General features: G+C 38.8%; 1 protein-coding gene across 2 annotated transcripts in view; it reads left to right on the forward strand.

The window, feature by feature from the left end:
• LAMA3 (laminin subunit alpha 3) overlaps positions 1-14,066 on the forward strand; it is a 244,899-nt gene that overhangs the window by 120,642 nt on the left and 110,191 nt on the right. For both annotated transcript variants that reach the window (XM_081263355.1, XM_081263356.1), the window contains 5 exons: positions 1,694-1,836; positions 4,403-4,500; positions 5,012-5,165; positions 10,037-10,200; positions 13,068-13,176. In XM_081263355.1, the coding sequence (XP_081119481.1) occupies positions 1,694-1,836; positions 4,403-4,500; positions 5,012-5,165; positions 10,037-10,200; positions 13,068-13,176 (668 nt within the window). The remainder of the gene's footprint in view (positions 1-1,693; positions 1,837-4,402; positions 4,501-5,011; positions 5,166-10,036; positions 10,201-13,067; positions 13,177-14,066) is intronic.

Genomic DNA, 14,066 nt, shown 5'->3' on the forward strand with positions numbered 1-14,066 from the left:
TTTGTTACCTTCTCATTCTCCAAAGTTCCTGATTATTTAACTTCTTCTGTTAAATTATCATTAACTGTTACTTTAAAAATGATATAGCAACCTTTGTACCTTGGCTGATCCAATGTGTCATCGTCATGATACCTTCACTGAGCAAAGCTGATTTTATAGCTCATTCATGGTACAGCAGGTGTCACCTTTTTGGTGTTATTTAGGGGAGCTTGGCCTCTTGCTCTTAATTCTCTCATTGTTTCAAGCAAACCAGGTAGTTCAAGGAGAAGTGGGTGAGGATAGGAATTTTTAAGATGAAGGCTGTAAAGCACAGATCCCAACAGAACCCAGGAAGAAATCTGCAAATTCTCCTTCAGAGGGACAGGAGAAGAGAATACAGCCTTACCCAAAGCTAGGGACAAGGCCTGGGAGTGTGTCCTATAAAGAACCAGGGCTTTTATTGTTCTTGGAAACAGATTCCAGGGAGCATTTGAAATCTCATAAAGACACAAAATGGCACCCAATGAAATCTAATTTAGGATCAAGATGTGAGCATCTGGGTTCAGCATCCATAGCAGAATTGGAATAGGGAGGAAGAAATGATGTCATGCCCCAGTCATGTCAGTCAAGATTGTAGGGATGGAGGTTGGTTAACTAATACCCAGAAGGCAGAACTGGTATACAGAGTGGTCCAGCATCCCTTCCCTCAGGTGATAAGAATTTTGTGGACTGAGGAGGCAACAAAGCTGAGAGGTTGAGTAAATTGCCTGAGTGCACAGCTGGACTTTGTAAACAAAGTCTTCAGATTCCAAACTCTTGCTAATAGAACCCTTGGGTGACAATGCCATCAGCAGTCTGCCCTCTGTTAACTCATATAGTCAGAATACTTTTTGGTTTGTTTTCTCATCCTCTGGGGCGATTCTCCCCAAGTCTGAGTCAGGAGCTCAGCAATGTATACCCAGGGTAACATGTTCCTTTCCCAAAACAGCACTGTTCACCCTGTACCGTATTCTCTTGTTTTATCATCTCTATTCCTCAAATTCCCCATCTTCACCCTTGGGGAGTAAAGACCATGTGATTGTGTTCACTGCCTTGTCCCTAGAACTCAGTTCCAGGCACATAGATGTCTGTAGAATGAGAGTGAATGCAAGGACTTGGAGCAAACATTTCTTCTCAAGAAAAAGTCTCATTTGGACTCACATGCAAGTCTTGTTTGTTTCTGAGCCATCTGCAGAAGGTCCTCTGTGTGCTTAATGCAGAGGAAAAAATGTTGCATCCTGAAAATAAATAGGAGGCCCCAAATTTTCATAACAAAATGAATGTATGCTCATTAATAAAAATAAAAATCTCATATAAAAAAAAGAAAAATAACTTGTCAGTGTAATATAATAAGCATATATTATAAATAAGAAACATTCATCAACAGCTTACAGAAGCTAATATTCTTATATTATAAATATATAAAATTACATTTCCAGCATAGGCAACCACTGCTAACATCTTATCAATATCTTTCTGGTCTATTTTTGCACATATGCATATATATATATAAATTTTTAAAAAAGTAAGAGCAGTAAATCTGATCAGTATTCATGATCAGTAAACCATCTTAAACTTTTTCAGATATAAACTGAGTACTTGAAACTGAACTATCTAAAGTCTTAACACTAGCTGCTAGAAAGATGTCTGCAACAGTTCTTCGTATTTCTGGTAGGTGCTGCTCAAAGCAAAGAGATCACCTTCCTGCCAAGCAGGGAGCCAGTTTTCGTCACCATCCCTGGAAAAGGCATTGCAGACCCGTTCTCATTGACACCGGGGACATGGATTGCTTGTATCAAGGCAGAAGGAGTCCTCTTGGTAAGACAGAGTTCTGAATGAATGGGGATCTCTGAGGGATGTTCCCCCACTTGAGATGGTCTCATCCAACACTATGACCCAACAGTGACCAGAAAACATCAAAATCACAGATTTCCCCCACCCCTTTTTTTTTTTTTTTTGGTAGTACTGGGGATTGAGCCCAGGGCCTTGTGCATGTGAGGCAAGCACTCTACCAACTGAGCTGTATCCCCTGCCACAGATTTCCCTTTTATCATACAGGAAACTAAGGTGACCTTTCCCCTAAAATGACGTAATGATGTAAGATTATTTCCTTCTAGCCAGCTTCTCTTGGGCAAACAAAACACAAAAACCAAATAACCTAAACTGTAACTCACAGTGACTCAAAGTTATCAGAACAAATGCAAAGCTTTCATATGCATATGTCCCTGCCTTCCAAATGCTCGTTTGGTATTTCCCATCATAAATCAGAGGGTACCTAAAAAAATAAGCCTTTCTGGGGACTGTGCAGAATGAAGTCAGAAAAACAGAGGACAAGAAAACCCTAATATCAGTGAGAAGAGGCCACAGGAGCCGTAACACTGTTCCTGCTCTCTCCTACCTTAAACCTAGGCAAGAATTTCACCAAACTGGTTGCTTTTGACAAAGAACTGTTCATCAAAGGAAAAGCTGTGTCCACCAACACTAATAAAGTAACCAGAGAAGCAGAGAGATAAAACTTTTTCTCTAGGACACCCTTCTTTGATATCTGTTTTGAAGTCTGCTTCTACTTATAGCAGGGTCTTCTCAAGACAAAATCATTGGCAAAATCTTGGTTTTATGCTCCTTGAGTGGAAAATATGAAGTTTTCCTTCTGGCACAACCCCATTGATTGACCTCAACTGGAAGCCTGCCTTTCTTGCTGATTCCAGACAATAGGGACAGTATTTAATCCTTACAGATCCTTTCCAAGTCTGGAACCTTATAAAGATAACATGTAGGTTTATCCTGTCCATTTGTTCCTGGTTTTTTTGCACTTTCTTGGCAGAAAACTGTGCTGTTTTTTTTTTTTTTTTTTTAAAGTTTAAGATGGCTGCACAGATGTTAGAAATGAGGATGAGAAAAATTCTAATGATGCCAATCATGGGCACAAACTTGAACTAATGGAAAGGAGGATTCATTATAAGTTACTACGAGGCATGGAATATGTTTAATGGTGTATAGTCGGTGCCACTGTATAGTAGAGCAAATGTAGTTTTCCCCATAATGATTCCATTTCTCCTAAAAATATTTTATTGGGCACCTATTATCAACCTTTATTGTTCTAGGATCTATGGGATATCAAGGAATGAGGTGATACAGTTCCAACCTCAGTAATATTACAAGTAGAATGATAACCATTTTGAAAGTAAAACTCAGTGTTTCAGTCAGTTTTTTGTCACTGTGATCAAAAGACATGACAAGAGCAATACAGAGGAAAAAAAGTTATTTTGACTCACAGTTATTAGGTTCAGTCTATTATCAGCCAACTCCATAGCTCGGGGCCTGAGGTGATGCAGAACATGACGGCAGAGGGTGTGGTAGAAGAAAACAGTTCAGAACCTGGCCACCAGGAAGTAGAGAGAGAGCTCTGCTCACTAGGGACAAAATAGGAACTGCAAAAACACACCCCCCAGTGCCACACCCCACCTCCTCTAGGCACACCCCACCTGCCTACTTAATCCATATCTGGATTAATTCACTGATTAGATCACATCTCTTATCACCTCATCATTTCACCTCTGGAAATTCTTGCACTATCTCACACGTGAGTTTTGGGGGGACACCTCATATTTAAACCATAACAGGTAATAAGACCACCGAGTTACCCGAGCCACAATCTCCTACTTTCTCCCTCCTAGCCATTTCTCCCTGAGGAGAGAAATACCAGGCAGACCATGTATGATTCTCTTTGCTGTTGATTACATGTCCCTTCCTCCTTTCCTTGCACATCTATGGTGAGGCCACATATATGAGATTGCTGAGAACCTGTCAAATTATCCATATCTTGAAGCCTGGAGATTTATTCCTGAAGAGCTGGTTAACAGAATTTATTCTGAGTGGGCTTCATTTGGCACACTTATTGTTCTAACATGCTTTTCTTCCCATTTGGTAGGACAAGCTGTAGGTCAGTCCATTCTCTTGAGTCACCAAGAATTGTGAAACTTTTTTTCTGAACCTTTTTTTCTGCAAGGAGCAGAAAGCCATCTGACATGATCTGCGTTGGGTGTTCTCTGCTGAAGGCAGCCAGCCTCTCAAGGGAGCATCTTATCAATTGACAGCTTATAATCGTTGCTAATTTTTGGATTTATAAATGACTTAGAAGAGACAGTAAAATTTCTTCTGCAGTTTGAAAAATACCAATGTTCACACTGAAACACCCCTGTGTAAAGAACCCCCCAGAGTTATTTATGGGTCTTGGTGAGTCAGGGTAAGGAACAGGAAGTTGCTATAGAGAGGTTAACCAGGAACTTCATCTGGTTGTTAATTTAGCTAGTATGTTTAGTTATTTTATCATCAAGATAGGGCTCCCAGAAAAATGAGTAACTGTCTTTTGGGTCTTTGCTAGGATTACCTGGTGCTGCTCCCCAGAGACTACTTTGAAGCTTCGGCATTGCAGCTGCCTGTCACAGAACCATGTGCCCACACAGGATCTCCCCAGGAAAAGTTAGTATGGGGCAGAAGGTGCAACTGCAGCATGACTGGATCTTCTAAATTAGGAGCCTTTAACACAAGAGTTCATGATAGTCCTCAAGATCACAAGTGCAGCTGAATGTTCTGGATAATGAGTTAATTGTGCTGTTCCTTCTCCATCTTATTTGTGCCCTTCAAGTAAGAATCACAAAGCACTTTTTGCACGCTGGAGCTTTTTTTTATGAGTGGCTACCACCCTGTAGCAGGTAGAAGTGTTGCTGCATGCCTAAATTTTAACCTCAAGGTCATGTACTGGGTAAGGGTAAGAGCTTAAAAATAGAATCAAAATGGACTTTTGTTTCTTCCCTTCCTGGTGCAGATGAAAAGTCCTCAGTTCTGGTAGTAGACACTTACTAAGAGTTTGTTAAAGGGATGATACATGAATGAGTGAGGTGGATTGAATGACTCAGAGTCCTCAGGGATGTACACTGATATTTGGTTTCATGTTCTCGGTGGTAACTAATGTGTTTTGCTGTTGTTGAAGTTGCTTGCTTTACCAGCATTTGCCAGTGACCAGGTTCCCCTGCACCCTGGCTTGCGAGGCCAGGCACTTCCTGCTTGATGGCCAGTCGAGACCCTTGGCAGTGAGGCAGCCCACTGCAGCACATCCAGTCATGGTGGACCTCAGCGGGAGAGAGGTGGGGGAAGCCTCTTATTTATTGTCAATGCTAATACTGTATCCCTATCTGTGTCTGTTGAAAATGCTTCACCACAGTTACTTCTCAAGTTCTAGAGAAACTGGAAGAATTTCTCAGGGATGTTAGTCAGCATCTGCTGAGTTCTCTGATTTTGGTTGGGTCTGGATGGCACCTTACACTGAGCTTTGTTAAGATTGCTCTATGAGCACTTTCTAGACAAGGCAGGGGACATGGGTGACTATAGAATCCTTTCTTTTTGGTTCCCTAGAGGAGGCATCTTATTCTACCTGACTCAGGGCGATATCTCTGATGTCAAAGAAAGACGACACTCAACCTAAAAGCTCTCCATTATCTTCATAGCTTACCCTAAAAGGACACAACACCCACTCACCATCCAACCCCGTAGGCTAAGCAATTTGGAACAGCTGAATTCCTGGATCTCAGAATCCGGAACTGCTGCACCCCAAGACAGCTACTCATAGCTCAGGGGACATGTTACTACAGGTCTTGGTGTTACTTTTCTTCCAGGAGTTCTTTGAGCCTCATAGCCAAATATAAGAATATATTGATTTAGTATGCGAGTTAAAAGTACAGTACATCAGCAATAATAAGAAAATACAACACCTCAAACTGAAGACACTGAAAACAGCCTCCTCTGCTACGTTTTTATTATTTTCTAGAACATTCTCTGTTTTGTACCTGTGAAGAAAATGTTCGTTTGGTGCATTCAATATATAGAATGAAAATATCTGTGGCCTTAGTTCTCTCCTTGAGCATTTAGATGGGTACATTTTTTAAATCAACAATAATACTAACATTTTGATAGTAACAGCTAAAGGTATTAAATATATTTCTTAAATATAGTTTTTGTTTTATTTTTTAGAATTTTTATTTTACAAAATAATATTTATGTATGTTGTATCAAGTAAACAATATAAGTAAGTATAAAGAAAAACTAAATGATCTTTCCTCGTCTCTATTCTAAAATTTATTTTACTGCATCCCTTCTTTCTGTACTGTGTCTCTACACACACACACACACACACACACACACACACACACTCACACACACAGCTGTCCATTGACATACACATTTATGAAAATGCATAGACACAAAAATACAGATTCTCATAGGTGTATGTGCTTTCGTGTCTATTTGTGTATGTGTTCCCCAGACAACAGGGTGGTGTAGCTGAGAAGGGCCAGCCTCCAGCAAGGGATGCTGAAGACTCATCAGAAGGTGTTCTTACCTGTGATAGAGCCCAGAGCCACAGCACTGACCTGTTCAGCAGAATCACTTTGGTTTGATGCATAAAACATAAGTCCAGAGCTGTCCAGTTTTATTGAAAATTTCTGTTTACGGTTTTATCTGAATGCCTCCAGATCTGCAATACCTTCTAACTCCATGTGACTATATACAATCAAATTAATAAGCTTAAATATAATTAAAAATAGCTTGTTATTGAATTATTATAGTTATTGTCTAGTTATTGAATTATTTCATTAAAGTCTGTGTAAGGGTAGAGACCATGTCTGCTTTGTTCCCCATGGTATGTCCACCATCTGGCCAGTAAACCTGGCCTAGAATATACATTTAATACTTGTTGACCACATCATTTGAATCCCCATTTTAACATCAGAGTTGTTAGGTTTCTGCACAAACAATAGATTTGATAAACCCACCTTCTATGTCTTTATCCTAAAACATTGTAACTAGGAGAGGGCAGTTTTTGCCATGATACCATTTTGATACTGGTTCCATTCAAATTTCCCTTTTTAAAAATAAGTAACTGATAACAACAGTAAGCATAAAGATTTTGTTTGTCATTGTAACGTCTTTTATCTGAGTTTCTCAAAACCTGCTTTTGCCATCAAATGTATTTTAAACTCTTCCAACAGATCTTTCAAAAATCAATCCATAGAACTCAGAATGGGGAGCATATTAGAAATTTACAGTAGAGTACTATGATAGAACTTGCAGCCAATGATAACCTCTGGGAGAAAACCTGAAGAGTCATTGACCCATGTGTGTTTTATAGTGAAGAGAAGACAGAAAAGCTTTCATCTGGAGATGCCCAGGGGAGAGAAGCCAGTAATGACCTCTCCACCTGTACCATTGGTAGTGCCGTACGTCACTGTGTAATAGAGCCAAGAGTGGTGTGGATAATCCACATAGTTCCCTGAGGGAATCTTTTTGTTATTTAAGTGGTGGAAAAATCACCACAGAAAATAGCATTTATGTGGTTCAGAACTTTTCAGAAAGAGCAGTCAATGTGAATTTCCTGAAGGCAAGGAGAAGGAGGACCATTTCAATTAAGTGTGGTATAACTCAACTGGGTTTGAGCGAATGAACTAAGGTGGGTTACGCTGCTAAGGAATATAATTCTAATACTGGGTTAGGCATGAAATATGACCACATACTTCACACAAGCAATTCTATTTCAAGGAATCTTATAAAAATACCATCATGGAATTTTAATATATATATATATATATATATATATATATATATATATTAATTTATATATATATAAATTAAATACATATATAAATTCCATATATAAATTCATAAATATATATAAATTCCCTATATACACACATATATATTATATACAAAATATATACACACATATACATATATATATTTCCCATATATGTGTGTGTATATGTGTGTATGTGTATATATCCATATATATGAAAATTAAAGACAACTTAAGTGTTCATCCATAGGGGATTAAATATTTTTATAGTTATACACTAGAGTGGCAGGTAACTGTTAGAAAAACGAAGTATATTTCTGTATGCTGAAAAAGACATACGAAGTATTGTTGAGTAACAAGTCATAGTGAAACAAGTCATAGCAAAAAGCAATAATCACAGCTATAATCATCAATGTTTATTTGCTGCTTAGGACATGGGAACATATAGTTCTAAGAGCTCTGCATATATTAATTCATTTAATCCTCAAAACCATCTTAAGAGGTAGGTACTGTTATTACCCTCATTTTGCACAGAAGGGTACTGACACGTAAGATGTCAAGTAAAAAACCCTAGATCACACATCTGGGAGCAATCTGATTTCAGACTCCATGCTCCTATCCAATAGTTGAGATCAGGGGAGCACAACTTTTCTGTAAAGAGCCAGATAGTATTTATTCCTCGACTTTGCAGGCCACGTGGTTTGTGTTATTATAGTTCAAGAACATCCTTGATTGCCTACCATGACCACAGTTGTTGTTGTTGTTGCTGTTTAAAGTGTGTGTGCACATCCAGGCATAGAAAATGGTTTGAAAATATGAGAACTAAGCTATCAGTTGTCATTGTCATGATGTACCAAGCTATCAACAGGGGTGGGAGAGATGTTATTTTCACTGAGGTAATTTAAATTCTTTGTAAAATAACAGCTAAAAAGCTTCAAGGCATATATCCATTCCTCATACCCTTCCTTGGTAATCTGTTTTACTTCAATTTTGGGAGTGCCTTTGACTGTGAGAAATGGGAGCTAAACCACTACAGGGTGGAAGAAGTAGACACCCCTACGCAAGATTTGAAGGATAAAAATTCACAATGCTGCTTTATTTATTTTTTTTATTTCTTTTTTCTTTTTTTTCTTTTTTTTATTGGTTGTTCACAACATTACAAAGCTCTAGACATATCATATTTCATACATTAGATTGAAGTGGGTTATGAACCCCCAATTTTACCCCAAATGCAGATTGCAGAATCACGTCGGTTACACATCCACAATTTTACATAATGCCCTATTAGTAATTGTTGTATTCTGCTACCTTTCCTATCCCCTACTATCCCCCCTCCCCTCCCCTCCCCTCCCATCTACTCTCTCTACCCCATCTACTGTAATTCATTTCTCTCCTTGTTTATTTTCCCATTCCCCTCACAACCTCTTATATGTAATTTTGTATAGCAATGAGGGTCTCCCTTCATTTCCATGCAATTTCCCTTTTCTCTCCCTTTCCCTCCCATCTCATGTCTCTGTTTAATGTTAATCTTTTCTTCCTGCTCTTCCTCCCTGTTCTGTTCATAGTTGCTCTCATTATATCAAAGAAGACATTTGGTATTTGTTTTTTAGGGATTGGCTAGCTTCACTAAGCATAATCTGCTCTAGTGCCATCCATTTCCCTGCAAATTCTATGATTTTGTCATTTTTTATTGCTGCATAGTACTCCATCGTGTATAGATGCCACATTTTTTTTATCCATTCATCTATTGAGGGGCATCTGGGTTGGTTCCACAGTCTAGCTATTGTGAATTGTGCTGCTATGAACATCGATGTGGCAGTATCCCTGTAGCATGCTCTTTTAAGGTCTTCAGGGAATAGTCCGAGAAGGGCAATAGCAGGGTCAAATGGTGGTTCCATTCCCATCTTTCCCAGGAATCTCCAAACTGCTTTCCAAATTGGCCGCACCAATTTGCAGTCCCACCAGCAATGTACAAGTGTACCCTTTTCTCCACATCCTCGCCAGCACTTGTTGTTGTTTGACTTCATAGTGGCTGCCAATCTTACTGGAGTGAGATGGTATCTTAGGGTGGTTTTGATTTGCATTTCTCTGACTGCTAGAGATGGTGAGCATTTTTTCATGTACTTGTTGATTGATTGTATATCCTCCTCTGAGAAGTGCTGCTTTAGATTTGAAATTCATGTAAACAACTATTCATTGCTTATCTGGACTTCAAATTTAATGGGCATCAAGTATATTTTTTCCCATATCCACCCTTAGAGCCAGATCCGTACTATGCTGACATGTAGAAGTGTCTCCTTGGTGTTTTCTCTATTTTCATCATCATGTATGTAAATATGTTCATGTGTGTGTTCCACATCTGGATGATGCTCTGTTTGGCCTCTTTGGCAGGTGGAACTGCATCTGCAGCTGCGTGTCCCACAGGTCGGCCAGTACGTGGTCATGGTTGAATATGTCACAGAAGCAGACCAGCTGTTTACAGTTGACGTGAACATGAAGAGCCCTGGGGGGCCTGTTTTGGCAGGCCAGGTGACCATATATAGCTGCAAGTACAGGTAATTAGCCCACGCCCCCACCCCAGGAAGTCCCCCTTATTCCCCGGGAATAAATATGGTGCATGCCTGAGGAACTTTGATTTGCATTTGTGTTGGAACCTTGTTTTCTTTCTGAAGCAAATCTTGAAAACAAGCCAGGGACTAGTTAGATGATCCAGCTTCATCTGTAGCATGCCCAGTGAAAGTCCTCTCTGAAGGCAGTGAATTGAAGATATTTCATTTTCTTAAAAAGCTACATGCTCTCCTTGGCAATCTGGTTCAGAATCACATGAAGCTGCATGGCCTCTTTTCGTGATTCCATGTCGCTCTTAGTGTGGTACAATGAACTCAGTGTTCTCACCTCAAAGGTTGCCAAGTGCATGTGTACATAGCACGAGGAAAGAGACTCATTCTCTATACTATTAGGAAGTACACACCTGCATTCACAATACACCTTCAGAACTGGGGGTAATTAATGTTTCATGATTAACAGATGAAAAAAAATTAACAAAGGACATTTAAAATTTGCCTTGGTGAAGGTCTTCTTGTCCAAAACATTAATTGACACGAGCTTATTAAAAATGGTTTTCGTTGCATAATATTCCAAGAACAAGCTTTGATGAAAGAATCAGCACAAGAGGCTTTCCACATGAGATTAATTGTATAATAAATGGTACTGGAAGTCAGCTGGAGTTTCTTGAAGCAGCAGGTGGAGAACTGAAGAAAACCCACCCACTTCTTGCTCAAGGCCCTGAACATTTGGTTACCCTTACTTTAACGTTGTTTTTTTTTGCCAAGCACAAGATGACCTGAGTAGTTGGACATTTTCCCTGATGTGGAAATGGAAGAACTTAGGCAAAAAGTAACTTCTGGAAATTTAGAAGGGAAACTTTTACACAATTCAATGAAATGGCTATTCTCAGCAACATTAAAAATGCAGCTATAAAAAGAAACCAAAAAATATAATTTTTTTATTATTATTATTATTATTATTATTATTACTACTATTACTATTATTTGTAGTTGTTGGGGAAGGAAGACGGCCTCTTTTATGTATGCTAGGTGTTCCACCACTGGGCTGCACCCATATCTCTATATTTGGATTTTTAACAGGACCATGAGATGGGCCTTAAAAAGAGTTCCCCAGAATGTTCTGTCATTATTTGGAAATATGAGTTGCATCTTTAGGTGACATCAGTACCAGCAGAGTATGCACCCCTAGAGGGGTGGGTCACCAAGTTACCTGAGTCCTGGGGACCGCTGGCCATAGAACTGGGGCAGAGCTTCTCCACATCTTGTCCATCCAAGCCCACCCTCCAGTTTAGCTCTCTCCACTCCTTCCACCTCCCATGTCACAGGGCTTGATTCCAGTTTTGTAGGATCCAAAGTGGAGATGGCTCAGAAACAGGAGGAATTATTCATATGATGCTGGTGACTCTGAATCATTTCAGAAGAGCTCTGAGAATACCTACGCCCAGGATAAGAGGGGTTTAAAACCAAAGAAAGAACACCCTCCCAGCATTCCATGAGCATTGTCTGAATGGGTTATTGAGGAATAACTACCTAAATCATTAAATAATAATTTAATAAAGGATAAAGCTAAAGCTAAATTTCAATGAATCACTTCATATATTTAACTCCCAGGATTATGCTTGAATCCAAAAGAAATATTTTAATTTATACACACACACACACACACACACACACACACACACACACAAACACACAAGCGAAATTATTAAGTTCCTAATATATGCACAAACTCTGCTTTTTTTTGGGTATGTTTTATCTCATTTTAATCCTCACCTAAAAAGTCATTGCCTAAATTATTTCAAATATTAATCAGAGGTGGTCATTCTGTCTTAATAGGTTACTAGTTTTATATTTTATTTACAAGCAGAGAAGTTGCAGCAGAGTATGAAATCTGAAACATTACTCAAAAAAGACTTCCTGTCTGGGTTTAACCATTGGAATTATGTGGCCATTTAAATATTTCCAAACTCTGCAGCTCACCTGATGAGATAGAGGGAAGGGGCGTCAGGGATAGAAATGAGGAAGAAAGAAAGAGAAGGAACAGATTGAGTCTCAAAGGCAAAGTCTGGTTTCTCCAATGTTGAGGAAGGTCTACCATGCTTACTGACTGGGAGTGGCATGGTCATGAGTGGGTAACTTGAACTTCAAATGCTCCCAAGAATATTGGTAAAATTCCAAGAAGACTATGTGTTAGAGATCTGCTATCACTGCCAGAGAGTTCTTTTTCCCTATGATTAAACCAAGCATTCATCAAGCCATGTGGGAAAGGTAAGCAGGGTCCTTAGCCCTGAGAGGTACAGCATATAGTGGAAGGATTGTTTTTCCATAGAGATTTTGGGCTGTGTCTTAGTCCATTTGTGCTACTATAACAGAATATCACAGACTGGATAATTTATGAAGAAGTTTATTTCTCACAGTTCTGAAGTCTGGGAAGTCCAAGATCATGGTGCCTGAATCCAATGAGAACCTTTGTGCTATGTCATCCTATGGTGGAAGGTAGAAGAGCTAGAGTACACATGTGCATGCAGGAGTCCACTTTATAATGAAACCACTCCTCTGATAACACCGTTCATATACTCATGAGGGCAGAGCACCCATGTTGTGTCCTACTCTCTTAAAGGTCACAATGGCGATTAAATTTCAACAAGAATTTTAGAGGGGACATTCAACTTTCAAATGCAGATTGCATTGCTCTGCAACTTGTTATGCAGGAAAAATTTACTATTGTTCATCTAGTTATGAAGGGGGGAAACCGAAGAGCAATTTCTATGGGGATGTGCACAGTGAGGGAGACTCCAGGGGCTGCAAATTAGAGAGGGGAGCTAGGCTAAGAAAACTTTTGTTTCCTTTTGCAGTGTTCTCTGCCGGAGCATTGTGATCGATAGCATGAGCCGCATTGCTGTGTATGAGCTATTGGCAGATGCAGACCTTCAACTCAAGGTGCACATGGCCCGATTCCTTCTGGTATGCTTCTGTTTTGCCCATTGAACTTTTAGAAGCATTTTGTTGCTATCGATATATTTTTTAAAGCTTATTAAAATTTTGGCTACAGTTTCATTACATCTATAAAATTAACCTGTGAAGAATTGCCAGCTTAATATTTTTTCTTCCCATCTAGAGCCTGACTTGCTTCTTTATTTATTTGAGCCATTTTTTTTATATCGCCCAATAAAGTTTAGTCATCAAATTCGAACACATCTCACAAAATCCCATTTCATTAATTTTTATTCTTTGTTATCAAGAATGAAATATTCTTCGTCATTATATTTCCTACTTTATTTTTATTGCCAGAGTACAGGAATGCCATTGGTTATTGTTTATTTATTTTCCCATTTTACTATCCTATTACCTCTTGTTTATAGTTTTTGGCAAAGTCTATCAGAAAGTTAAAGTTTTTATCAGCTAGTTTTTTTTTTAAAAAAAACAAAAACTTCTTTTTCAGAAAAAGCATTATTTAGTTAATTGGATATATAAGCTTAAGAGTTAAACTATGAAATGGAGCCAAGGAAATAACCTTCCTGTCCAATCTTGTAATGGTACACCTTCAACATTAAGAGACCCTGGGGTCTGTGTAGGAAGGGATGGCCAGATTCACAATAGGTGTCTCAGGGAATTTAAGATATTTTAAGCATGAAGCAACTTCCTGTTACTGCTGATATGAAGCATGTATCAAACCCTGGGAAATGCCAGGCTAGACTGTACAAATGCACTTTAAATATCTATGTCAGTATTAAAAACTTTGAACTTAAGAATAGTTGAAATTTGATTTTTAAAAATTATTATTATAAAATTACAGCCCTCTTTTTAAAAAAAAATCATAACAATCCAAGCAAATCAATCCTCTTTATCTTTAG

Source organism: Spermophilus citellus, assembly GCF_964194105.1.
Source record: "Spermophilus citellus genome assembly, chromosome: 12".
In the NCBI taxonomy this organism is placed as follows: domain Eukaryota; kingdom Metazoa; phylum Chordata; class Mammalia; order Rodentia; family Sciuridae; genus Spermophilus; species Spermophilus citellus.